Source organism: Emys orbicularis, chromosome 18 (genome assembly GCF_028017835.1).
Source record: "Emys orbicularis isolate rEmyOrb1 chromosome 18, rEmyOrb1.hap1, whole genome shotgun sequence".
NCBI lineage: Eukaryota > Metazoa > Chordata > Testudines > Emydidae > Emys > Emys orbicularis.
In genome coordinates, this window is record NC_088700.1 from 18430617 (window position 1) to 18455383 (window position 24767).

Genomic DNA, 24767 nt, shown 5'->3' on the forward strand with positions numbered 1-24767 from the left:
CACATGCCTGGCGGGGAGGAGCAGACTTTACTCTCTTGGTAAATACTTTCTCTCTTCACTCCGCCTTCCCTGGAAGCTTTTTTAGCTCAATGGTGTTAAAGGTGGGTCTCGATTCCTGTCTCCTAAGCTTCCCTATTTATAAGGCTCTGGAGTCTTAATATTTCACCCATCCTGCCAGGGGAAGATCTTTTGAACAGGAACTCGGTGGACTTCACCCTGCAGGACGTCAGGCTTCAAAGGTGCTGGGGGTCTAGCATGTGCATTTTGGAAGCTCTCCGAGCTGCATGTGTCTGGTGCACTGTTAACGTCCTGGCCCATGTGGCAGCCTGAAAGCTTGGAGCTCTTGTCTCTGGCACATCAGGCAGGCAATTGAAAATCTGGCCAGGGAAGGGTTACAGACCCAGCTGCCTACCCCCAACAGCGACATGTGAAGGGGACTGGAAATGCCACTACTTCCTGTGTGGTTATTGACAAGCCCTTTGGTGGGATTATAGGCTTAGGGGCAGCAGCTGGAGATCATATAAAGGAGGAGATGGTGATATTTAGGCGGCTCTCTCCTTCGAGGGGGTACGGCGCTGGGGTAAGAAGGTGCAGCTCTCTGTGGGTGCTTAGCCCAATTCTATGTTCCCCTCTGTTGGATTGCATGGGTGGAAGGCGGGGGGAGGAGGGGCTGACTGAAGTTCACACTCCCTAAAATTGTCTCATCTTGAAATCACTGTCCGTCCCCCTCCATTGACACCCACTGGCCCACCTTAACCCTGCATGCAATCAGCCCTTCCTGAAATTCCTGCCCCACGGCTAGCCTGGCTGGGACTGAGGATGAATCATCCCCTATCCATTGCTGGGGCTATCTGTCCCCAAAGCCTAATCCCACTGAAACCTGTCCTCCTTGCCAAATAACCCTTGGCCCAATACTGGGCTAGCTGGGAATGAGAACTCCTTGCCCTGAGACAAAGGCTTTCTGCTTTCTAATCCTGCAGGCCTCTCAGGGCAGGTCTTCACTACAGGGGGGGGGGGGGGGTCGATTTAAGATACGCAAATTCATCTACGCGAATAGCGTAGCTGAATTCGACGTATCGCAGCCGACTTACCCCGCTGTAAGGATGGCGGCAAAATCGACCTCCGCGGCTTCCCGTTGACGGCGCTTACTCCCACCTCCGCTGGTGGAGTAAGAGCGTCAATTCGGGGATCGATTGTCGCGTCCCGACGAGACGCGATAATTCGATCCCCGAGAGGTCGATTTCTACCCGCCGATTCAGGCGGGTAGTGTAGACCTAGCCTCAGACTGAGGGATGGGCTCCCACGCTACCACTTTTCCCATTGCTCTCAAACCATGTCCATTCACACCCTTGTTCTCCCCCGTCCCCTATTCCCTGTCCTAAAGCTGCACGGAGGAAAAGCACTTTCTGCACACGTTTTCCCTGCCGAGGGTGCTTTTCATTGTCTCCTGGGCCTGTTTTGGATGTGAGCCATGTAACGGGTGGAAGGCCTTGGGGCGAGTGCTTTCCAGCAGATGGGGAAATGCACATGCACCACAGATTCAAACTAACCAATTGTTTATCCAACAATAGACAACATTAAACCATTAAACACAGACAGGACCCTGCCCATTCCAGCACAAATGAACCAACAGCCTCATTAGCGTGAGGGAAAGGAAATATGCCGTGTAGCAGCAGCAGCCTCTCTAGATCAGTGGTTTCTGCTGATGTAAACTGCCTGACTGTTGACTTAATTGCGGAAGGCGAGATCAGTCTAACTAGAAGAGGTTTCAGTGGCATTCTGCTAATCCAACAGGAGCTGTATCTTATTCTTTCTACATGCCCCTGCCAGGAGAATAAACTGGTTCCCATGGGAATACAAATGACATTTGATTTGCTTGTTAACTAGCCCCCCTCTGGGCTACACACTTTACCTGGTTGGGGAATTGTCCTTGAGCGTGAGTGTGAATCCTGGTGCAAATGCTGCTCCCTTGTTATGTAGATCCCATTGTGCTTATATGCTGGGCACGTGGATCCTAGCACCAGTGCCCCCTGCGCCCTCCCCCAGTAGACAGATCCCATTGCACTCGTGGCCTGTGGCTAGTGCCCAGGAGTTCTCTGTGCTCAGTGGCTGGGAAGAAGAGGATCCAGTTGACCAGGTTCCCTCCAGACGATAGTGTGTTGGAGAACATGATTGGCTCTTGCCTGGCCTCATGGGATCAAGAGGTGTTATAACCACACTGCAGAGCCATGCGCTCTCCTGGGCGTCAGTTCCACCTCCGGTGGAGCGAGGCTGCAGGGCTTGGATACTGCAGTGCTGGGTGCTATTGAAACCCAGGAGTTTCACCCCACAGGAGCTCTTTCCACCACTGCCCTCCCTCATGTTTCCTGCGGGAGGAAGCCAATTTAAACCCTGCAAGCAGCAGCTACTCTGCAATTGCAACCCACGCGCCTCCAGGGTGTGGTGTTCTGTCCCATTTAGTGGCACCAAGACCACTTAGAGAGAGATTAATGAGCCTGATCTACAGGCTTAGCTAAGGGCCATGTGGCTTTTAGCTCATGCAGTAGAGGCTCATGCATTTAGCTCCAGAGGTCCCAGGTTCGATCCCACCCGCCGACGACTGGGCTCTGTTGGTATTACACAAGCAGGACTTGCTTTGGGCTGATTCTGGGCTTACCTGCCAGCATTTGGAGTCTGTGCCATCCCCTAGTACATGTGGGGGTATAGTCCCACTATGCCACTCCACTCTGATGCTGTGGAGGACTTGCCACCATCCACCTGGGCCCTCGGCCGGGCTTTACGCTGGCCTAAAACCAGGGTGAATCTGGTCGTTGGCCTTTTAACCCAATTCTGTCCCCTCCACACAGACAAAATCAAGGTAGGCTCTGCTACAGGGCCCTAGCACACTACTATGGGCAGGGGGACACAGCGGCCTGCCTTCTCTCTCCTTCCCTGCCCCCACACGCAGTGAGAATGACACCCCGGCGCCCTGGTGCCCGCATTCATGCTCCCAGCCTATCAGCGCCGGGGGCCTCACCCAGCAGGGGCCATGCGTGTTACAATTCACACTCCCAAGCGTGGAGTGCAGTAGAACTCACACGCTCCAGGGCACTTGTGCCTGGATTCACACTCAGGGCCTGCAGAGACTGACAGGGGTAAGTTGTGCCCCTTACCCCTGCTGTGCCAGGGGTAAGTTACCTAGACCATCCCTGACAGGTGCTTTGAAATCCTAGCGAGTGCTTAGTGCCTGGAGTCACACTCCCAACAGGGAGCTGCTCTAATCAGCAGGGCCATGGTGGCAGGAAAGTGATGGCTCTGGCCTTGGGACAGGGGTCACAGCCCATCTGAGGCAAACTCCACCCCCACCCCCCCCGGGCTCCCGCTGTGTGTTGGAGTCAGATTGGAGCCCAGGGCCCCTGCCCTCCCCTCTGCTGGGCCTGTGCCAGCCCCATTGGCATGCGGAGTGCTGCCTCAGCCCAGCCGATCTGCACAACCCCTCCGTGCACGGACATGACATTTCCCTGAATTCATTAGCCAGGCGCTCGCAGCTCCGAGCCTCTCTCCTCCGGCTGCCGTTACCCATCTCCCCCCTGCCCCTGATTGACAGCCCCGCCGAGCCGAGAGACTAACGAACTAATTGAATTCTTTTGCTGATTTCTCAGGCTCTGCTGATGGCGTTGACAAATTCCAGGCTGTATTTTGACATTTGATAATTAATTTTGGCTATAATTATAATGGGGGGGGGAAAAAAACCACCCAATGCACCCAACATCTGGCACGCATTTGCATCGGAGACTGTCTGGTCTGATTTCGTGTCAGGGAGGTGTGCGTGCGCGATGGGGGGAGCATCTTGATTTAACCCTTTCATTGCCCCCAAAGAGTGGAAGATCCCCCAAGGAAGTGAAAATATGATTGGCTCAAACCACCAGCTTGGCTCAGCTGAGCAAGGGGAGCGAGCCAAAGGCGCTGGGCTGCCAGGGCACGTGGGCTCCTGAAGAAGCATTTTGCTAGGGGGAAAGCGGGGGGAGAAGGAAGTGAAATGGAAGGGAATGTGGAAAGGGAAGCGGGTGATCTCTTTGCAGCGATGCTGCAATCCCTGACGGAAAGTGAGGCCTGGGCCTGGAGAGAGGCCCAGATACAGCGAGGGAGATCCGCACACACCACCTCGCAGTCACTGCAGACTCAGGGGCAGTCCGGTCTGCGGCTGTGCCCACGGCGGGGGCTGGGCTCTGCACACCCCAACTGCAGACACATCTCTCCAGCGCTAAGCTGTCCTGGAGCAGGGTTTGCCCTACTCACCAGGACAAGTCACAGGGGCAAGGCACCCACACAAGGCTGCTGTGGGGGCGGCTCCCACCCCAGCGCCGACAAGCCCATAGTCCAAAGAGTAACCGGACCCCCCGACCTGGAGAGCGAGCCTCAAACACTCAGCGGTGAGCTCACACCGTGAGCAGCGAGGTCACAGCCAGTGCACCTTACCAATGCGTGTGGGCTCGGCCATGCCCCACCCTCGTTGCTAGGCTACTCCCCAGGTAGCCTAGAGCAGGAAAAGGACTCCCTGCACCCCCTCCCCAGTCTAGCGCAGCTACGCACCACGACCATCACCTAGTCCTTGGGAGGCTCCATCCCCACCAATCCTTGGAGCAGCACCTCTGAAGACGGCCCAGGCCTGAGCAAAGACAGTGCCCTGAGAGATCCACTTACTTGGAAGGACGCTTCTCCCACCATGGTGGCTCTGAGCACTTGACACTACGTAGATCATAGGCCAAATTCTGCTCTTAACTAACAGGAGTGCCTCCTCCATTGAACTCAAGGGGGCTTGCGCCCATGGACCGGCGATCAATCCTTGCAGACGCTGCACCGGACTGGAGTGTCTCCTCGCTCACAGCGGCGGCGCTCCTGATTCCCAGCGGGGTGGGCGAGCAGAGAAGCCAGCCCTTTGGCTTCAGCAAAGGGCTGCTTTTAAAGGGGATGCTGCCAAGCTAAAAAACGTGGGCTGGATGGTTACATCCCTTGCTCCCCTAAATTTCCCCGCTGAAATCAACAGGAGGGTTGGGGACACGCAGATGGCAGCAGCAGGCCTCAGGGGTCCCTTGCATTATTAAAACAAACAAACGTAACAACAGTCCAATGCGTGTCAGCGGGGCTTGAACCCACAAAGCTCCTGCTTGAGCCGAAGGCCTTGCCCGCCTAGTCTGCACGTGGAGCAGAAGCAGTTTCCCATCTGGGTTGCTTTGCCCTAGCTGTTCTGCTTGGATCTCCCATGCTGCAGGGGAGACCTTGCCATGAATACAAACCTTTGTCGTTGCAACTGAAAACCTCCCTTTGCTGCAAACCTTTCTGTCCGTGTGAGCTTTTCCAAGATTCACCCTAACCCCGTGGGCAGCCTCTCGTGCTACGGCCTCTGCTTTGCTTTGTGTTGCTGTACTGTAAAGTGACTGTTTTTCCCCTTCCTTTGTGTGCCTAGAACACCGCAGACCTGGAGGGAAGCGGAGAGGGACTCCAGAGCAGTATTAATGCCCTGCCGGACATCTCCCTGGTAAGATATCTCACCTTCTCTATCCAGTGCTTCCTCAAATGGAAACGGGTGCTGACTGAAGGCACCATCTTCTCTAATACTTCCCCCATCACTAACCTGTGGAACTCACTGCAGCAGGGCACAATTGAAGCAAATGACATAGCATAATTAGAAAAAAGGACTCGGGGTTTGTGAGTAAGAACTGCATCCATGGTTACTGGAGCTAAAAACAGGACTATTCCTCTATCAATCTTCACACTCCAGGGGATATTCAGATTGCTCCTGAGGTCAGGAAGAAACATCTGAGGCAGGTCACTGGAGGTAACAGGACACCAGGCTCCGGGGGTGATGGGCCAGTTCTCAGGTCTCCAGGAGGGGAAAGGGCCCATCGTCCCACATAGTGGCGTCTAATGGCTTTTTGTTCTGGTTTTTCACAGGACGATGTTTCGTCTTTCCCTGAGGAACCGCCCAGCTTTAAGCCCCCACCTCCTTCTCCGGCTCAAGCACTGGACTCCTCCACTGCCCTGCTCCGAAAGACAGCGAAAGACACACCCCAGCGCCCTTCCTCTGAATCCTCCCAGTCAGGCCTCTTCTTCGTGGCCCCTCCCAGCCCCACCCCGCCTCCCAGCCACCCCGATAAGGACACAGCCAGCGTGACTTCCACCTCGGCCTCTGCGTCCACTGCGGATTCTGCCTCCAGCACCGTCTACGCCGCTGTTTCCCCTGCCACTCTCAGCTCCAGGAGGCATCTGGGTGCCCACTTGTCCTTGGTCAACCAGCACCCGATAGGCCCCTTCCCCAGAGTTCAGTCTCCAACCAGACTGAAGAGCCCATCTCCTGAGAGCACCCCAGCCAGTAGCCTCCCAGCACCCGCTCCTCGGTCCCCTCCCCATCCCCCGTCGCACCCGGAGCCAGACAAAGGCAGCCCGCAGTCAGCGATCAACCAGCACTTTATCATGGTGGAGGTGCATCGGCCCAACAGCGAGCCGGACGTGAACGAAGTGAGATCCTTGCCCCAAGCCCGAGGTGGGTGGCTCTGCCTGCTGGACTGACCCCAGGGGGCATTGCCGGGTTAAAGAACCACTGTACAAATTGCCACTCAGGCGACTAACACTGAAGGGGCTTGTTCGCTCTCTGTTCCCCTGTTGCATTGCTCTGTTTGGACAATGAGACTAGTCGGTTTCTTTCACGCTTCTTTACAGCCACCCTCTAGTCAATTTGCATCTCGGATTCCCCTGATCTCGCACAAGGCCTGGATGTTAGCATTGCAAATGCCACAGGGGGCAGGAATGGACAGTGAATCCTCCTCTAAGGACTTGCAGTGAGGATTGAGGGCCCCGAGGGAAAAAGCAGGGCTATTCTGCTGCCTCACCCAGGCAGCTAGAACAGAGACACCCCACTAGTCCCAAATCTGGGTTAGAAAAGGCTGAGAGTTTTTCTGAGACAAGAGAGAGCTAGAGGGAAGGGCAGGGAGAAACCCTTGAGAACAGCCAGTTGATGGGGGAGTTTGAGGACTGAGTCTTATATCTGTAAATACAGCCTTGCTTGAGATACTCAAAGGCATTTAGGTTCCTCACTACCATCTGGGCCTTTGTTATGAAGGGTTTGTCTGCACGGGAAAATTGACTGGAATAAGAATGTCCAAGGGGGAGCTACTCCAGAATAGCTACTGCACTTTAAATTCATGCCCTACCTTATTCTGGAATAACTTCCTCATGTAAGCAAGCCCTTTACTTAAACCGCAGGAAGGAGGTAAATTGGGACAATGCCCAACGTGTGCCTGTGGTGGTAGAAGCAATGTTGCCAACTCTCCCGATTTATTGCAAGCCCCAGCTGCTGGAGTCATGTGAGAATATCAGATTTACCTAGTTCTCCTAATTGCGAATCAAAGTTTGAAATCACCTTTAATAATAATAATTAATATGATACAATACCTAGCTCTTCTATAACTAGGTGTTGTATCATTATAATTATTAAATTTTAGGATCAAAAACTGAGAGGGCAAATCAGAAGAGTCCCATGTTATTGTTTTAATCCCATGATTTTTAAGCTGATTTCAGAGTGCTTGGCATTGGCAATGCTGTCAGAGCGGGATGAGGGGCTTGGCACTCCTTACAGCACCCTGCCTCCCTACCACCTTGTGCTCAGTGAACTTTTGTAAGCTTTCCAGTGCAATTTTACCTGACCTTTACTTAAAGACCAAGCTCTGCTAGGCAGCTGATTGCCTCTGGTCTCCTGGGCAAGTCTTGCTGCGTTTGGTAATAAAATCTGTTTCTGATGGAATTCTAAAAGAAAAGAGGAATAACCCCGGGACTTTTTCCATTAGTGTCTGGGTTGAGAAAAGCTTGCTTGGTAAAAAGTTAAATTTGGAGGCCAGATTTAATCAGGCATTGGTCCTTTAAACGTGTGTTTGGGGCGGTGGAGGGGGGTAAGAGAAGTGCAAAGGGGACATCAAGGGAAAGTTACCCAAAAGGAAACACAGGAGGTCCCAAAGGAGTGAGTTGCCATGTGACACCCCTAGAGTTGCTCTCACGCTTGAGTCAACTGATCTTCTACCTCATCGGCCCTCTGCCCAGTCCTTTGTGGCTGGCTGAGGTGTCCCCGGGCCAGAATCCAGCTCTGGCGTGACCAAGACTCCAGGACTGGATTTCTCTGGCACTTGTGAAGTCAGAAGCCCAGATTCTCATTGTCACTGGGGCCTGTTTACGCTGTCAGTGACTCGCTTTACCTCCCGGAGACCTGTAAAGGGGCCTTCGTGTAAATGAGAATCAGCCCCAAAGTTTGTCCTACTATGTGGCAGGCAGAGGCCTCCTGGTGATTCACTCAAAATACAGTTGGGGGAAACACCCGAACTGGCTTTCTGTGCCCACTTGGAATGGACTCTGGCCCGAGCCCCTGGGAACCCCAAAGGGCAATTTTCTATCTTTCTCCTGGCACCAGGCTCTGGAAACACTCCATGCAGTTGGCTTTGCTGCCCTCTAGTGATACCATCTACACACTGCAGATGTCACTGCTGGTGGGCGATGGATAACATGATTTTCTATTCCGTTCTGTTCTGTATAGGATGCTCTGCCTGGCCACCCACCATAGCATTGCTAACGGGTTCGTAGGGCCAGGTACAGCTCTGGATACAGCCCGTCATCCTCCTCCTCTTCCTCCCAGTCACGGTTTGAGTCCCCGCCTGCAATCCCATTAAGAATGTTTGTTCAGATTTATTATTACTGATTATTATCGTTCCAGGAGTAGCAGAGGCATTAGCTGAGGTCAGGGTTCCATTGCGCTAGGTACTGTACACAGATATAATAGGAGACCGGCCATGTCCTGAAGAGCTAACACTCTAAATACAGACAGACCCAGGATGGAAAAGGAAAGGGGGTGGAATGACTTGCCCGCGGTTACTCAGCTGGGCAGTGGCAGATCCAGGGCTAGAAGCCAGTTCTCCTGAGTCCTAGTTCAGTGCCTTATCCACCAGCGCATGCTGCCTTGCTAGCTGTCCTCGCACGCTCGGTGGCTTGGTTGGTAAGAAACTGACTTTTCATTGCCAAGACCCATTTCAAGTCCAGTTTGAGCTCTTGTTACATACATTCAACCTGGACACTGACCTCGATTCCCTGTTGCTGAGCCTGTGGGTGGAGGCACCTCCGCGAGCCTTCTGCTGATAGACATCAGCCCAATCTCCTGCACAAACAGGCGCGGACACACAGACTCTCTCCCGGTTCCCGGCACTCCCCTAGATTGCCTCCTAACCACTGTCAAGGATAGCCTGACTGAGCACTGCATTCTGCAAGTCACAAACCACTCCCACCTCACCTTCCCGTCCCTCGCACCTGTAACGTCCTGGGACAGCCCTAACCAGGGGCAAAGAAGAGAACTCATCTCAGGTTCTACATGGGCCCAATGCTGGATAGGGCTTTGGGAGCTCAGTTAGTCCGTGGAGGGACCCAAGCAGAGTAGAGCTGAGCAATGAAGCTCATAGTCATTTACCTCAGTATCTTAGTACGTAATCATGTCAAGAAGCCCCACCGTATCCTGAGGTCATTTCCCTCCAACAAATGTCCTGAAGACCTGGTAGAACCCCTCTACTTTGCAATGTCTCAGGGGCAGAACTACCCACTCTCTGAAGGTGTGTGTGGAGTAGACCATGGATGATGTCCATCCAGAACTGTGGACAGCCATGCCGACACTTTGATTGGGTCTGAGTGCTTAACCTCTGCAGATGGGATTGAAGGTTCACAGCGGCAGAGAAGCGTTGCTGTGTGCAGGGGCTGCGGGGAGACAAGCCTGCACTGTCTGGAGGAATGGGCTATGGGTGAAATTCTCCTCTGCAACGGGCTACCATGTAGCCTCTATGCCACATGGGACCTCATCTGAGGGTTTAAGTGACATGTAGGTCTTTTGCTGGCCATCTGCATGGGGTGAATTTCACCTAGACCAGGGGTCGGCAACCTTTCAGAAGTGGTGTGCCGAGTCTTCATTTATTCACTCTGATTTAAGGTTTCGCGTGCCAGTCATACATTTTAACATTTTTAGAAGGGCTCTTTCTATAAGTCTATAAAATAGAACTAAACTATTGTTGTATGTAAAGTAAATAAGGTTTTTAAAATGTTTAAGAAACTTCATTTAAAATTAAATTAAAATGCAGAGCCACCCGGACTGGTGGCCAGGACCCGGGCAGTGTGAGTGCCACTGAAAATCAGCTCGCGTGCCACCTTCGGCACGCGTGCCATAGGTTGCCTACCCCTGACCTAGACTGTCCTAATAGGTCTTTTCCATTGCTGAGTTCTGTGATTAACCATTTGATTGCTGCACAGAATGCGGCAGGGACTTCAGGTGAAAATACCTGCATTCAGCCGGGGGCAGGAACGCTGCCCCAGTGTAATGTCAAGGGGGACATCAAAGGCTGCCCAGAGCAGCGGCAAAGAGGTTGGGCCCGCTGCTCAGCCTTTGCAGTGCATGGGAAATGCGGTTTCCCTCGTTAATGGTGCGTCTATAAAAACTGGCGATTTACACCCAATTTGCAGGTGTAGTTTTTTATAATTTATTGCTGGTTAATAAATCTCATGCAAATGTATGCAAATGAAGGTCTTAAATCAGCTTGCCTGAGGCGCGATGCAAGCTGTTCGGCAGCTCGCTGTGTTTCTTGATGTGCGTAAGGCAGATAAGCTCAGCTCTGCAAAACTGGGGGGCTCCATTTCTCTGGGGCTTGGGGGCCTGCTTTCAACCCACTGAGTGCAGAACCCCCGACATTGTGCTTGGTGATTCATTTTCAAACAAGCCCCAAAGGAAATTCTGACTGTGTCAAATCTCACTGGAAACTTCACTGAAAACCTATGAAATTGCAAACTGAATGTGGATTTACTACAACCCCCATGAATTAGCCCCAGTTTGCTTGAATCTGGACCCATCTTCCTTCCAGAGACGGAGGAGGAGACCCTTTGGCTCAACGTGTGTTGGCTTTCAAGTTTGATTCAGTGTAGACACTGCTTGGGCTGCCAGGAGGGCGCTGCCGTCGGCGTAGGTAATCCACCTACCCAAGAGGCGGCAGCTAAGGCAAGGGAAGAATTCTTTCATTGACCGAGCGCTGCGTACACTGGGGGTTAGGTCGGCTTAACTACGTCTCTCAGGGGGGTGGATTTTTCACACCTCTGAGCGACACAGCTATGCCAGTGTAAGTTCCCGGCGTGGACCAGCCCAAGCCTGTGGTATTCATGTGAAGTCTCCCTCCGTGCTGCTCATTCCCTCCTGCTAACAGCCCTGGTCCCGCTCTTCCCCCAGCCTCCACGCTCTCCCAGCTGTCGGACAGCGGTCAGACCCTCAGCGAGGACAGCGGGGTGGACATCGGCGAAGTGGAGCTGAGCGGCAGGGACAAGAACCGGCAGCAGATCCCTGGGAAAAGCCGAAGCCCCAAGGAGGCACCGAGAAGTGATGGGCCAGCAGAGGCAGCCTCCAAACCGGTGAGGCACCCAGCAGAGCCAGCTCAGGCAGTGGGACTCACCTGTAGTTGTTGCTGGGCAAAGAGACAGGCTGCGTATAAAGGTACCGCACGTCTCATCCCTGCTTGGGGAGGCAGGACTAGAACCTGGGGCCCTTCGTGCTCTGGGTCTACATGGCAGTCAGAGGTGTGACGGCAGCACGCGCAGACAGGCCTGAGCCAGCTTTGCTCTAGCGAGGTCAGATAACAAAGCAGCAGCAACACGAGCCCAAGCAGAGCGTCCCCAGGGTCCCAGGCGGGCTTGTAAAGTCCATGCTGCTGCCACTTCGCTGCTCAGGTACGTCTACACATGCGGCCGTCACACTCCTGATTGCAGTGGAGACATCGTACCCATAAGCATGCAGCCCTTTGCCCTGGAGATGATGGAGCTGCTAGCATTAGCTGACCCAGCCACTGGTCCTTCACTCAGAGGCTACGTCTGCCCTGCACACCGCTGGCAGTGGCTTTAGGGTATGTGTAGCTACATGCCACAGGGAAAAGCAGGCTGCGTCCACACTGTGGTGTGTGGCTACATGTGACAGGGAAAGGCTGAGGCAGCAGGACGCTCCATTGTAAGCAAGACACGAGAAATGATTCTTCCGCTCTACTCCGCGCTGATTAGGCCTCAACTGGAGTATTGTGTCCAGTTCTGGGCGCCACATTTCAGGAAGGATGTGGACAAATTGGAGAGAGTCCAGAGAAGAGCAACACAAATGATTAAAGGTCTAGAACACATGACCTACGAGGGAAGATTGAAAAAATTGGGTTTGTTTAGTCTGGAAAAGAGAAGACGGAAAGGGGACATGATAACAGTTTTCAAGTATGTCAAAGGTTGTGACAAGGAGGAGGGAGGAAAATTGTTCTTCGTAACTTCTGAGGATGGGACAAGAAGCAATGGGCTTAAACTGCAGCAAGGGTGGTTTAGGTTGGACATTAGGAAAAACTTCCTAACTGTCAGGGTGGTTAAGCACTGGAATAAATTGCCCAGGGAGATTGTGGAATCTCCATCATTGGAGATTTTTAAGAGCAGGTTGGACAAACACCTGTCAGGGATGGTCTAGATAATACTTAAGTCCTGCCTTGAGTGCAGGGGACTGGACTAGATGACCTCTCGAGGTCCCTTCCAGTCCTATGATTCTATGGTTCTATGATTGCTAAAAATAGCAGTGAGGAGGCGCTGTTGGGCATTTAGAGGGCCATGCAGGGTATATAGCCTGGGGATTGTGGCATGTCTGGACTCTGTTTGCTTTAACCATGCCCCACCATCTAGTCTGCTATTTATCCCCGTGCTGGGGGCGTGCAGCGTCCGTACTCTCCACGCCACCATAGGGAGTGTGCAGTGTAGACGGGCCCATACACACAACAGCAGGCGGGGATGGGCCGGAGTTTGTAGTATTGAGGTGCTGGCCGCCCAGCTGCCATGCACGGTGAGCCTCAGGGCCAACGGCCTTTTGGAGACCATCCTGCTCCGGCTGCCCCCAGGATGCTGCGACGTCCCACTTCAGCGGCGAAGCCGAGGATGTCGGATCTCTGCAGCCCAGAGTCTCATTCGCATCAGCCAATCAGCTCATTCCGCTGCTCTTCCCACCAAGTCACTGAACAGGCTGCAGGGCCGTGGCCAGAGGGATCGCAAGCGCCACGTTCCTCCGTCGTTGAAAATGGCCCCATACAAGCACAGCTAGGCAGGCTGGAAAGGGTTAACCTGCTTGGCATAGGGTCCCCAGACCAAGGTCTGGTCTCTCTGGGGGCGGGGCAGGATGGCCTGGAGAGAAGGCTCCCCACCCAGCCCTCCTCAGTCGCGTTGCTGTCTCTCCCTCCACAGCCTGGCCTTCTGGAGCCCACATCATGTCTGATTCGAGTGGCGAAGAGCGCGCCGACCCTGGGGATCGCCATCGAGGGCGGCGCCAACACCCGGCAGCCTCTGCCCCGGATAGTCACCATACAGGTACGGTGTGCTGGGAACGGGAGTAGTCCGATGCAGATGCTCCTGCGTGGCTCTGAGCTCTGAAAGGTCTTGTGAGATTTTCACACCTGGGTTCTTCTAACAGGGACACGCCCAGAATCCAGCCTCCCTCCTGTCTTCTACACCTGCTGGGCTTATCGTTCCCCTCACCAGCAGATGGCGACAGAATGCTGGCTGTTGATTACGTAGTCCCTCTCATATCAGGGTGGGGCCACTGTTCAGCTCTTCCCGTCTCCAGCAGAGGGCGAGCATGTTCTCAGGGAGAGGAGAGTATAAAAGTCAGCTAGGTCCAGGAGAGGAGGCTCATCTTGCATTTCCCCTAGGGGATGAGATTGTAACTTGGGGCTTGTCTACAGACACTTAGTCCATGGCACGCTGGGGTGTGAAGCTACCCCACACTAGCATGCCGAGCACTAAGTGTCCATCTGAACCCTGCTGCGCACTAACCGTTCCTTGGTGCACTTTGACCTACTCCAGTGTCCAGGTGAGATAGATCAAAGCGCACTAAGGAACTGATAGTGTGCGGTAGCAGGTCCACGTGGACACTTAGTGTGCAGCAGGCTAATGCAGGGTAGACTAACACCCCAGCCTGTCTTGGACTAAGTGTCCATGAGCAGTGATTCTCAACTAGGGGTACACGTCAGAGCTCTTCCAGGAGATACATCAACTCATCTAGAGATTTGCCTAGTTTTACAACAGGCTACATAAAAAGCACTAGCAAAGTCAGGGCAAACTAAAATTTCATACAGACAATGACTTGTTTATACTGCTCGATATACTATACACTGAAATGTAAGTACAGTATTTATATGCCAATTGATTTATTTTATAATTATCTGGTAAAAATGAGAAAGTCAGCAATTTATCAGTAATGGCGTGTTGTGACACTTTTGTATTTTTATGTCTCATTTTGTAAGCAAGCAGTTTTTAAGTGAGGTGAAACTTGGGGGTACACAAGACAAATCAGACACCTGAAAGGGGGACCGTAGTCTGGGAAGGTTGAGAGCCACTGATGAAGACAAGTCATTGAGCTGGTTGAATAACGGGTTTTTCAGTTCATTGGCAATTCCTACAAATTGAAACACAAGATTGTTTTGGTTCGAACTGAAAATGAAAACTTGTTGAAATTTTCAGTAAATTGAAATGTTTAAAAAAATGAGTTTAGTGTCAAACTAAACATTTGGGGCATTTTTAAAAATTTAAAAAAGAAAATGAAAGGCGTTTGGAAACGAAAAGTCATTTCAAACCGACAAAGTGAAACACTGCGTTTTGAGAAGGTCAGAATGGATGGGAAACCAACGTGACTTTGTGAAATGTACCGAATCTGCATGTGTCACTGAAAAAAAAGCTTGAGAGGAAAAGGTTTGCCCTTCTCTGATTGTAACTCTGCAGCCCTGCCCCCTTGTGCTCAAAAAATGAAGCAGCAGATTTGCAAAGAGCTCCAAACCATCACTTCAGCTGCTGGGGTGGCCGTAATACTCATTTGAGTGATGGCTTTCCAGCAATGCCGGCAAAGCTGTGCCCTTCGTGGCTGGGTGTTTGGTATCCGCTATTCATGCACCTCCAGTAAAGCTGGTTCACTGAGGGAGCAGCATTGATATTATACGAGCAGCCAGGCACCACAATGTGCAAAAAAGCAAAGCAAACAGTTCAGGCGACCACCACAGGCTGAGAACTACTTGTCCAGACTAATCAGTGAGTCCAGCTAAATAACAGTATATTGCACGTAACAAATACTAACGCAAATGCAGCAATCAGGGGGAGCTGGCAAACCAAAGACCGCACAATGCTATTGGACTACCTCTGTTATTATCATTCATTCATATCACAGTAACGCCAAAAGAGGCCACCAGAGATCAGAGCCCCACTGCACCGGGCGTTGTACAAACACACAGCGAGAGACAGTCCCAGCTCAAAGAGCTTACAGAATGAATAGACACAGGGAGGGAGATGACAGAGAGGTGAAGGGATTTGCTGCAGGCCAGAGCTGGGATTAGACCCTGGGTTTCCTGTGTCCTACTCCGATGTCCCAACATCCTGGGCACTTTCTTTAAAACTAAGGCTAACCCAGGTCCACTGGCCAGATCACAACCCAGGGAATTACATTCTGCCTCTTTAAAGGTCCCTATTTTTTGACTGGATACAGTATTCTTCACTCTTTGTCCTAAACTGTTGTGTAATGTTGCATGAAGCTGTTAAGCAGCCGTTGTGCCCCAGAGATCGCTGCATTTCAGAGTGGGCTAAGGCCTAGCTCCTCAAAGGTATTTAGGTGCCTGAGTTGAAATCAGTGGGAGTTAGGCACTTAAATACCATTCAGGATCTGGGCCTAAGTGACCCCTGAAGCATTTGGGGATAAAGGCTGCTATATACGTGAGCACTTCCCTCTCGTCTGTTCCTGCCCTGCTACAGCGAGGAGGATCTGCCCACAACTGCGGGAAGCTGAAGGTGGGGCACGTGCTCCTGGAGGTGAACGGCACGACGCTGCGGGGAAAGGAACACCGGGAAGCCGCGCGTGTCATCGCCGAGGCCTTTAAAACAAAAGAGAAGGATCACATCGATTTCCTGGTCACCGAGTTTAACGTCGCACTTTAGGGGGCTCGGCAGCCCCCGAGCCAAACAGACAGAAGAGCGAGGGAGCTGGATCGGACGGGGCTTCGGGCGGATCGGCACGCGGGTTAACACGTGCACCCACACGCCCCAGCACAGAAGCCACCCTCCATGGCAGAGCTGGCACTGTCCCCTGTCCAGCGTATGCCCGCTCACACACACACACAAACACACGTTCCAGGCACAGAACATGGGCGGCCAGCCCCGGGCTGCCCAAGGCATGTGCTTCGCGGTACAGTGGTGCCGGCGATGGGCCCCAGGGCTGAGAAGGACTGCGGGAGAGTGTGGGGGCAAAGGGAGGGCGGGGCGAGGAAGCAACGGAGAGTGTGGGAGAGAGGAGAATCCTGACTCCAGCTGATCCCTGCATCTCCTGCCTCGGCATTTACTCTGGGCACTGCCCTGCCTCAGTCTCTCTTCAGTGGTTCAGATTCATTTCCCAGTTTAAGCCATATTCCAGATGGTCTTTCCCTGCACCTTCTCCTCGATGTGGAGGTAGGGAAGTCAGCCACATCCTTGAGAGCTCACCCCCTACCCTGCCCCTTCCCCCACCGCCCCACCAGCATCTCTCTCCCCTCTGTTATTCTGCCTTCCTCTGCACAGAGAATCCCTCTATGCCTGGGAGATCAGATGGGGTCAAGGGGTGCGGGCCATAGGTGCAGGGTGCTCTGCCGTGCAGTAATGTTAGTGCAACACATGCTGCGCAGGGGACTCCACGGCTGCTAATGGCATAGTGAAGTGGGAGTGGGGGGAACAGGGGAGAGATTTCTTTGGTGATCACTGGTTTAATGTCTTCTCTTGGGGGCTTGTCCGCTGGGGGCTGGGTGGCAGGCATGTGGCACAGGCCCCCATCCAGGCTCCAGGCCCCGTGTCCCAGCGTGTACAGCCAGGAATGGATGCCTTGTAAATTGCCAGCAGTGTCAGTGTATTTATATCTACAGAGCTTGTGCTTTTAATTTTTCAATAAATCTAACGGGTTCGAAAAAAAGTCGGCTGGCGAGTGGGCGCCTCTCCCGATCCTGGCCGGCTGCAAAGGTGTGGCGATCAGCTCTGAGCAGGGGTGGTTGCTCTCTGTGTTTCAACAGTTTGTACCCAGGGGTCCCCAGTCTAAGCGTTGTTATTGTTGTTTGAATTGCAACGGAGATCAGGGCCCCATTGTGCTCAGCGCTACACAGACACAGCGCGAGAGAGTCCCTGCCCCGAAGAGCTCGCATTTAAATAGCCAAGACAGACAAAGAGTGGGAAGGAGAACAGAGAAACCCAGGTGCACACCCCATGCCATGCATTCATTCTGCAGCAGCGTGGGCACTGTGTGCGTGGTGTAGTGCACGCGTGTGTGTGTGTGTTTGTGTGTGTGTGCAGACCACGTTTGTGCCACGTGCAGTGTGTGTGCAGAGGAGGTGTGTACCACAGGCGTGTATGTGTGTGAGTGCAGAGCATAAATGTGCTACATGCAAAGGGTGTGTGTGTGTGTGTGTGTGTGTGTGTGTGTGTGTGTGCGCGTGTGTGCAGAGCACAGAAATGGCCATGTACAGGGGTCATGCATGCTGCACACATATTCCCTCTCTTCTGTTCTGTGTTGTGTTGTGCAAGCCAGCAAGATCCTTGCAGGCTCAGCCTTACTCCTGAGCAAGCCAGGGACCTTCCCATTCCCGTGCTGCTCCCAGCACCCTATCAGGCAGGCCCCCTTGGCGATGGGTCAGTCCTCTCCCCACCAGTGAGAACACGGCTGCCCTCTCCCCCTAAGCCAACAGTCAGGGCAGAAACCTCCAGCCCTTGGGCCTGAGTCGCTGCCAGCAGGTGGGGACCGTGTGATTGCCGGGGTGGGGGGGCCTGCAAACACTCCCTCTTCTCCTGGGATATATTACTAAGCCCTGTCGCTGGTCTGGCCCCTGGGGATGTCCACGGCAGAGGTGGGCCGCCCTGTGCACAGTTCCAGGGCTGTCTGACTCTGCCCACGGCATGGCTCTCAGATGCCCAGGCCCCTGGACCCATCACCAGGCCCAGCTGCAGACAGTGCCGTCACAGGCTCCACGCCCCAGTCCTCGTCCGGGGGCCTGTGCCCCCAGAGGTGGGTTGAAATTTAAGTGTGATCTTTGCTGCTCGTGCTCTTTGTGGAGAGAACTTGAGTCTTCAGGGAAACCGGGACTAGGGTGACCCGATGTCCTGATTTTATAGGGACAGTCCCGATATCTGGGGCTTTTTCTTATATAAACTCCTATTACCTCCCACCCCCATCCCGATTTTTCACACTTGCTGTCTGGTCACCCTAACCGGAACGTCTCTACAGGGGGCACATCCCAGGGACTCACATCCCCTCTTCCCCTAGCCCCCTCCGCAATCATCCGCTCCACTTCTGGCCAGGCCCGTGTAGTGTGGGGAGAGGGAAAGTCACACACAATCTCGGGCCATGCAGATGGCAGGGGGCGCGCGAATGGCTTTGTAAGGAGTCGGTTAAATCCCGTCTCACGGTGCCCTCTGGTGTCTCCCAGAAAGATAACCAGAGAAAGCGCAGCAGCACCAGACAGACCGTGTGCCCCAGCAGCGTTCTTAGAACCTCGGGCGGCTGGGCAGAGAAGAACAACGGGAGGGAACGCGGCAGCTGCTTACCGAGGAGCTGCAATGGGAGCTGCTGGGGTGATTCTGCCTTCCAAGAACACATGAAGCATGCAGCCAGCACCGGCTGTAAAGATGGCATCGGACAGCGGCTTCTCCGGCCCAGGCATCAGAGCCAAGGCATCTCACGTGCAGAAGCGTTGGGTCACCTGGCAGCTGTTGGGTTCTCTGTGTCGAAAGGAGTTTGCTGGTTCTCAGACCAGATCTGCGTATCTCCAACACCATCCTCAGCTCCCCCGTCCCCCCCACTAATTTGCCCCCTGATGGCACTCTCAGCAAAGAGGCCAAGGGTGAAAAGTGTCACAGAGTGGTTGGGCACATGGGCGGGGGCACCTAGGGGATACGTGTCCTGCCACTGCCCACCCTGTACCCATTGCACAGAAAGCCAGAGGGCTCCAGTCTCCTGTGCAGTCAATACAGCTAGGAGCCAAGTTTACATTTAAAAACAAGGATTCAGATCAGAGATAGACAAACAGATCCAGAGCCGAGAGCCCGAGTGGCCCAGAGACGAGAGTCCAGAGCTAGAACCCCTGCCTGGGCTGCACAGTTTGACCGTCCCTGGCAGGCAGCCCAGTACAGCCTTTCCTGTCAATGTACCACCACCCTGACCTCAAGGGTCCCTCACTGGTTGGCCAGTGGGTGTCCAAACTGCCCATGCAAAGGTCCTCAGCACTGGCTCCAGGTATTGACTCCAAGAACCCGAAGATAACTGAGGATGCAGCACCAGCCCAAGCAGCAGCCTTAGGAACCTCGGAACAAGAGGGATGCAGTTAATAATCAGCTTCGGATACACGAAATCTCATGGCAGGGCTTAGAACTTTCCCTGCCCCTTTGGGCAGCCAAGGGCAACTGAACCCGATTCCCCACCCCCGAACAGCCCAGCCCAGCCAGCCACATGATGCAGAGAGGCTAATGGCGCTTGCTGAAGATTCAGCGAGTTTCTCTTTCTCTGCCTCGGGGTTTGTTAGCGTGTATTGCTCACGACAGCCAGGTAAGAGTGATCGGCACCTTTCCAAGGCGGGTGCCACAGCACCCTGTCTCTGCCGCTCCGACCTGCCTGGTCTGCTAAATATTATCATCTTCTCCACCTCCCTGCCGGAAGCCCTGGGTCCTTTTCTAATCAATCGCTTAGGATCAATGCACCACAGTGGCCAACTTTCAGGCGGTAAATAAGCACCCCGGCTTTCGCAACAAGCCAAAAATCAAGCTCATCCCATTTCAAAACAAGCCAATCCCTAAGAACCCCAACACTCTGTGTGACTAGATCCCCCCGGCGTGCAGTCTGGGACTGGGGTGGGCCCGCTGTGCACCCCTGACTCTCTCCCCACTTTGCCCCTGCTTGCCGGGAGCCAATCAAAAAAAAGAAGCAACAAGCTACAAGCCTAAAACTAGCCAACAAGCAACTCACAAGCCAATTAAGCCAAAAACAAGCCCAATTTCTGCGTTTTTTTTTCTTGGGGTTGGCATGTCTACAATGCACCCTCTGCTGGCTAGAAGGTGCAAGTGTTGCTCATGGGAAGGGGGGAGTAAGATCACCTGGTAAGTACAGTAGGTGCATTTGTTTTGGAAACCAAAAGTAGTCACCAGTTCTGCTCCGAACCATGATGCCCGCCACTAGCTGGGCTAGCATTGAGGTTGCTGTGTGTGTATGCAGCCCCAGATCGCTTTGAGCTGCGGCCAGGGCCGGCTCCAGGGTTTTGGGCGCCCCAAGCAGCCAAAACAAACAAACAAAAAAAGCCGCGATCGCGATCTGCGGCGGCAATTCGGCGGGAGGTCCTTCGCTCCCAGGTGGAGTGAGGGACCCTCCGCCGAATTGCCGCCGAATACCTGGACCTGCCGCCCCTCTCCGGAGCGGCCGCCCCAAGCACCTGCTTGAGAAGCTGGTGCCTGGAGCCGGCCCTGGCTGCGGCCCTGACACAGAGGTACATGCAAAGCATTGCCTCCTACGACTGTGATTCATTCACTGCTTCCTATATCAAGGGCTCTTAAACTTTTCCACTGGGTGGGCCATATCTTCCTGGAGAGACTGTCTCCCCGCCCATTCACCACAGTGCAGACCAGCTCCTCTCCTATTCATGAGCCCACAGCAGCCCTCTGGCAGTGAGTGCTGAGGTGGAAAAGTAACACTGGGAAAGTGATGCATTTTTAGATGTCGTTCATGCATTAAGTGGACGTGCGTCAAAGCAGCTGGAAATGAAGCGAGCCAGCCCCATGGACTGCCAGCAAGTGCTCTGCGGAGAAGAGATTGGGAAACATTGTCCTCAGATAAAACACTGGGGAGGAAAGCAAACTGCGCAAGTGACTCTCCTTGTATGGTGAACAATAGTTTCTATGGGAATGAGCTTTGTGTGTGTCTGTCTATCTGTCCGTCCCCTCTACTGGCTGGAATCAGCACAACTCAGCTGTGTGCCAAAGGCCCTGTCCTGGTAAAAGCAAATGGGGATTCTCCTCCAGCTCAGGTGGTAGCAGGAGGAGGGGGATAGGGAAGAAGGGGGTAGATGGAGAGGAAGCAGAGAAGAAGTAGGGAGGAGGGGGTGAGACAGTGGTGCTCCTTTGGGACAATGCCTAGCCAAATCCCAGAACGAAGCCCATGAGAGCTGGGGACAGAGCATGCTGTACCCTGGGGATCCGGCTATGGAACAAACTTCCCGAGGGGATCAGGCCAATCTAGGGTGACCAGATGTCCCGATTTTATAGGGACAGTCCTGATTTGGGTTTTTTTTTTCTTATATAGGCTCCTATTACCCCCCACCCCCTGTCCCGATTTTTCACACTTGCTGTCTGGTCACACTAGGCCAATCCAGAGTGTGACTATCTTTAGGAAACGCTGCAAAACCTTCCTCTCGGACAGAGCCTTTCCACCCTAAGTGACACTCACAATACGAACACCCCCTTCGAAGCCTGACCGCCCCCCCATAACCCTCCCTGAAAAACCTGCCCCCCAAGGAGAGCTTTGACTCAGGGAGGGGAGTCAAGCCAGAGACGCTGCTATTGCCGTTGATTTAACATGGAAAAGGCTCAGATACTGCAGTGATGGGCGGCCCCATAAAACCCTGCAATAGATGAGCTGGCGAGGCTAGGCTGGGGAGGGAAAGGGAATGGGCAGCTGAAGCAGAGCGAAACAGGAGGGGGAGCTTTCACACCAGCCAAGAAGAAGGGGGAATTGCTGTCTGCACTTCCCCCCTTGCTGCAGCCCCTAGAGGAGGGAAGTCAGGTACAGGGTGAGTTGGGGGCATATGGTGGGCTGAATAGGGGAGGGTCCAGCTGAATAGGGGAGGGAGGGATGAATCTCTGCCCCGCCCCTTCTCTCTTGCTGCCCAATCCCAGGGCGCTGCAGAGGTTTGAGGCACTAATTAAGAAAACACCCGAGTATATTCCAGCTGCTGCATCAAAGCCCCGCCCCAGCAGCTCTGATTGGAGATATTTAGTATATTATGCGAAATAGCCTGGAACCCCGCCCCTGCAATCTCTGATTGGAGACAGGCCCTGTACTATGCAAATATAGAAGCGAACCCCACCCCTTAGCGCTCTGATTGGACACCTGCGATGTGCCATGCAAATACGAAGCAAAACCCCGCCCTTTAGCTACTCTTGCGGGCAATCTGATGTATTATGCTAATGAGGGCTGAGGCCCCTCCCCTCCCATCTGCCCCTCTCAGGCTGGAGACTATTGTTTGCCATCTGTAACTCCAGGAAATTGACTGAGGAGAGGAGCGCGGGAGAAACTTTGCTCGGTCCGGTGAAAGGGGGACTCGAACCTGCGTCTGCTCAGGTGAGAGCCCAGCTGCAGGCAAGGCGAGCAGAGGGCCGGGGGTTCACCCCCCTCCTGCAGTCCCAGCTGCCCGCCGCGCTGCAAAATCCCATGTGCGTTTGCAGTGGGAGGAGGTTCGGAAGTTGACTAGCAAATCTGTGGGGCAGAGATTTAATCCGAAGTGAGACTGTAAAAATGCCTCATCGCCCCCCCTCCCCCCGAAAAATCCTTCCTCCCACAAGGTGGGGGGGGGAGACTTTTAAAAAACGGGCTTAAAAATGAACAAACTTTGCACATCTGGCCATGTACAGAGACAAATGTAACAAGGAGTCTGGTGGCACCTTAAAGACTAACAGATTTATTTGGGCATAAGCTTTCGTGGGTAAAAACCTCACTTCTTCAGATGCATAGGTCTGATCTGTAACTTTCACTCTACGCATCTGAAGAAGTGAGGTTTTTACCCACAAAAGCTTATGCCCAAATAAATCTGTTAGTCTTTAAGGTGCCACCGGACTCCTTGTAGTTTTTGTAGCTACAGATTAACACGGCTACCCCCTGATACAGAGACAAATGTGGCAGCCACCTCTGGTTTGAGTGAGTTTGTTTTGGTTTCTTATTGCTGTTACATTCGTGTTTCAAGGTGCAGAAGACTCTTAAAACCGAAGAAGAAAAAAAAGGTGGGGGTGGGGGTGGGGGGGGTCTTGACAAGAATCTCAGCTTCATGCAACAGATCTTGGTGTGTGTGTCCCGGAGCTGAAGCCTTGGTTGCTGTGGTTACTTAGAAGTGCCATGGCATGCTGGCTGGTTTGTGTGTGTGAAGCTCACTAGGCAACCAAGGAGACACTCCAAGCATTAATGACTTGCTTGACAAGAACCTGTGATTCACCTAATATGCTTCCCTCACCCAGAAACCTGTATACCCCTTCCCTCGCCCCTTGGTCTCTGGGGGAGGCAGAGGCGGGAAAGCGGCTTGGTTATTATGGATAATCTCAGGGGAGACAAAGAGGGGAGGGGGCTGTTGTCTGGTAGTTAAAGCAGGGCTCTGGGAAGCAGGACTCCTGGGTTCCGTTACCACCTCGGGGATGGGGTGTTGTAATCGGGGGGTTAGACCAAAAGAGCGGAAGTCAGAACTCCTGTTTTTTGAGGGGGTATGTTCTGTTGCTTTGATCAGGGGAATTGGATCGTAGGAGCCCTTGCTTAAAGGGAGCGTATTCTTGTGGTTAGAGAGCGAGGTTCAGGACTCCTATATTATGCATTCAACAGAAAGGTCAGCTGCGCAAACTGGCAACTAAAATCCAAGCTGCGTTCAAAAGGTCCAAAGATTTTTTCCCCACTATGGGCTTTATGCATGTTTCTTTTATAAACCGGCAACTGTTTAAAGTATGTTTATTGCCAGGGGCGGAACTTGTACATATTTTTTAAAGTCTCTTTCAACTCCTAAAGTCTGCTGCACTTTAAAGTTTATTCTTAAAGAGCATGGCAAGATGATTTCATGATCCTTTCATCAGTTTGCTCTGCTCACTGACGGGAAATGTGGCAGTAAGTCAAGACTGGGGCTGAATAGGGGGATTTCAAGACATTGGTATCTAGCCCTGCATGTAGTTGCCTGGAGGATGTTGCAAGGGCTGGTTTGAGTTTCAGTTCCCTTTATTTCTGAGAAAAAAGAAAGGTTTAAAAATACTTATTTCCTTAAACATGGACCATTAACAGCACCCCAGAATTCATAAGATGGCCACACTTTAGATGAAGGGTACATTTCAAAAACAGTTACTAAATGATGAATAGATGTTTGAATAAATAGTTCATCACTTGTTACAGAATCAACTGGTCCTATAGCAGTTGATTAACTATTTGTTAAAACACCAGCTCATCACTTATTAACCCTTTATAAACTATTTTTAAAATGTACCTTTCATATAAAATGTAATCTGAGAGTTCTCTGCCATGCTTTCTGCCCCATCACTTTGCCCTATGGTCCCTTTTCCTGCCATCTGTGTGGTCCATCCCATTTGCTTCTTCCCAGCCCTGGTGTTGGAAGGGGATCTACCGGAGGCTTTCTCTTGCTGGTGGTGACAGCTGTATCTAGACAGGGATTAAGGCCAGCGTCCGGAGCAGCATTACTGGCAGGGAGACTTGTCAAGCTGCATTAGAGTGACGTGTGATGACCTCGCATCCTCCTGGTGTTGGAATTACCCTGAAGATCAGTGCCGAGCACCCCAAGCGCATGCGTATTGACCCCCCCCCCCCCCGCTAATCCCCATTCACCACTGAGCACCACTGGGGCTTTGGGAAGTTCAGAAGGGGCTAAATGTTGTTGGTTTGAAATAAACCCAACATCGCTTCAGCCATGATGGGGAGGGGGACA

At 52.9% G+C, this 24767-nt stretch overlaps 1 protein-coding gene across 1 annotated transcript in view; it reads left to right on the plus strand.

The window, feature by feature from the left end:
* WHRN (whirlin) overlaps positions 1–16023 on the plus strand; it is a 107281-nt gene extending 91258 nt beyond the window's left edge. Inside the window, exons 9-13 of the mRNA XM_065418909.1 lie at positions 5447–5518; positions 5935–6523; positions 11273–11451; positions 13291–13413; positions 15841–16023. Coding sequence (XP_065274981.1) covers positions 5447–5518; positions 5935–6523; positions 11273–11451; positions 13291–13413; positions 15841–16023 — 1146 coding nt within the window. The remainder of the gene's footprint in view (positions 1–5446; positions 5519–5934; positions 6524–11272; positions 11452–13290; positions 13414–15840) is intronic.
* The last annotated feature ends 8744 nt before the right edge of the window (positions 16024–24767 follow it).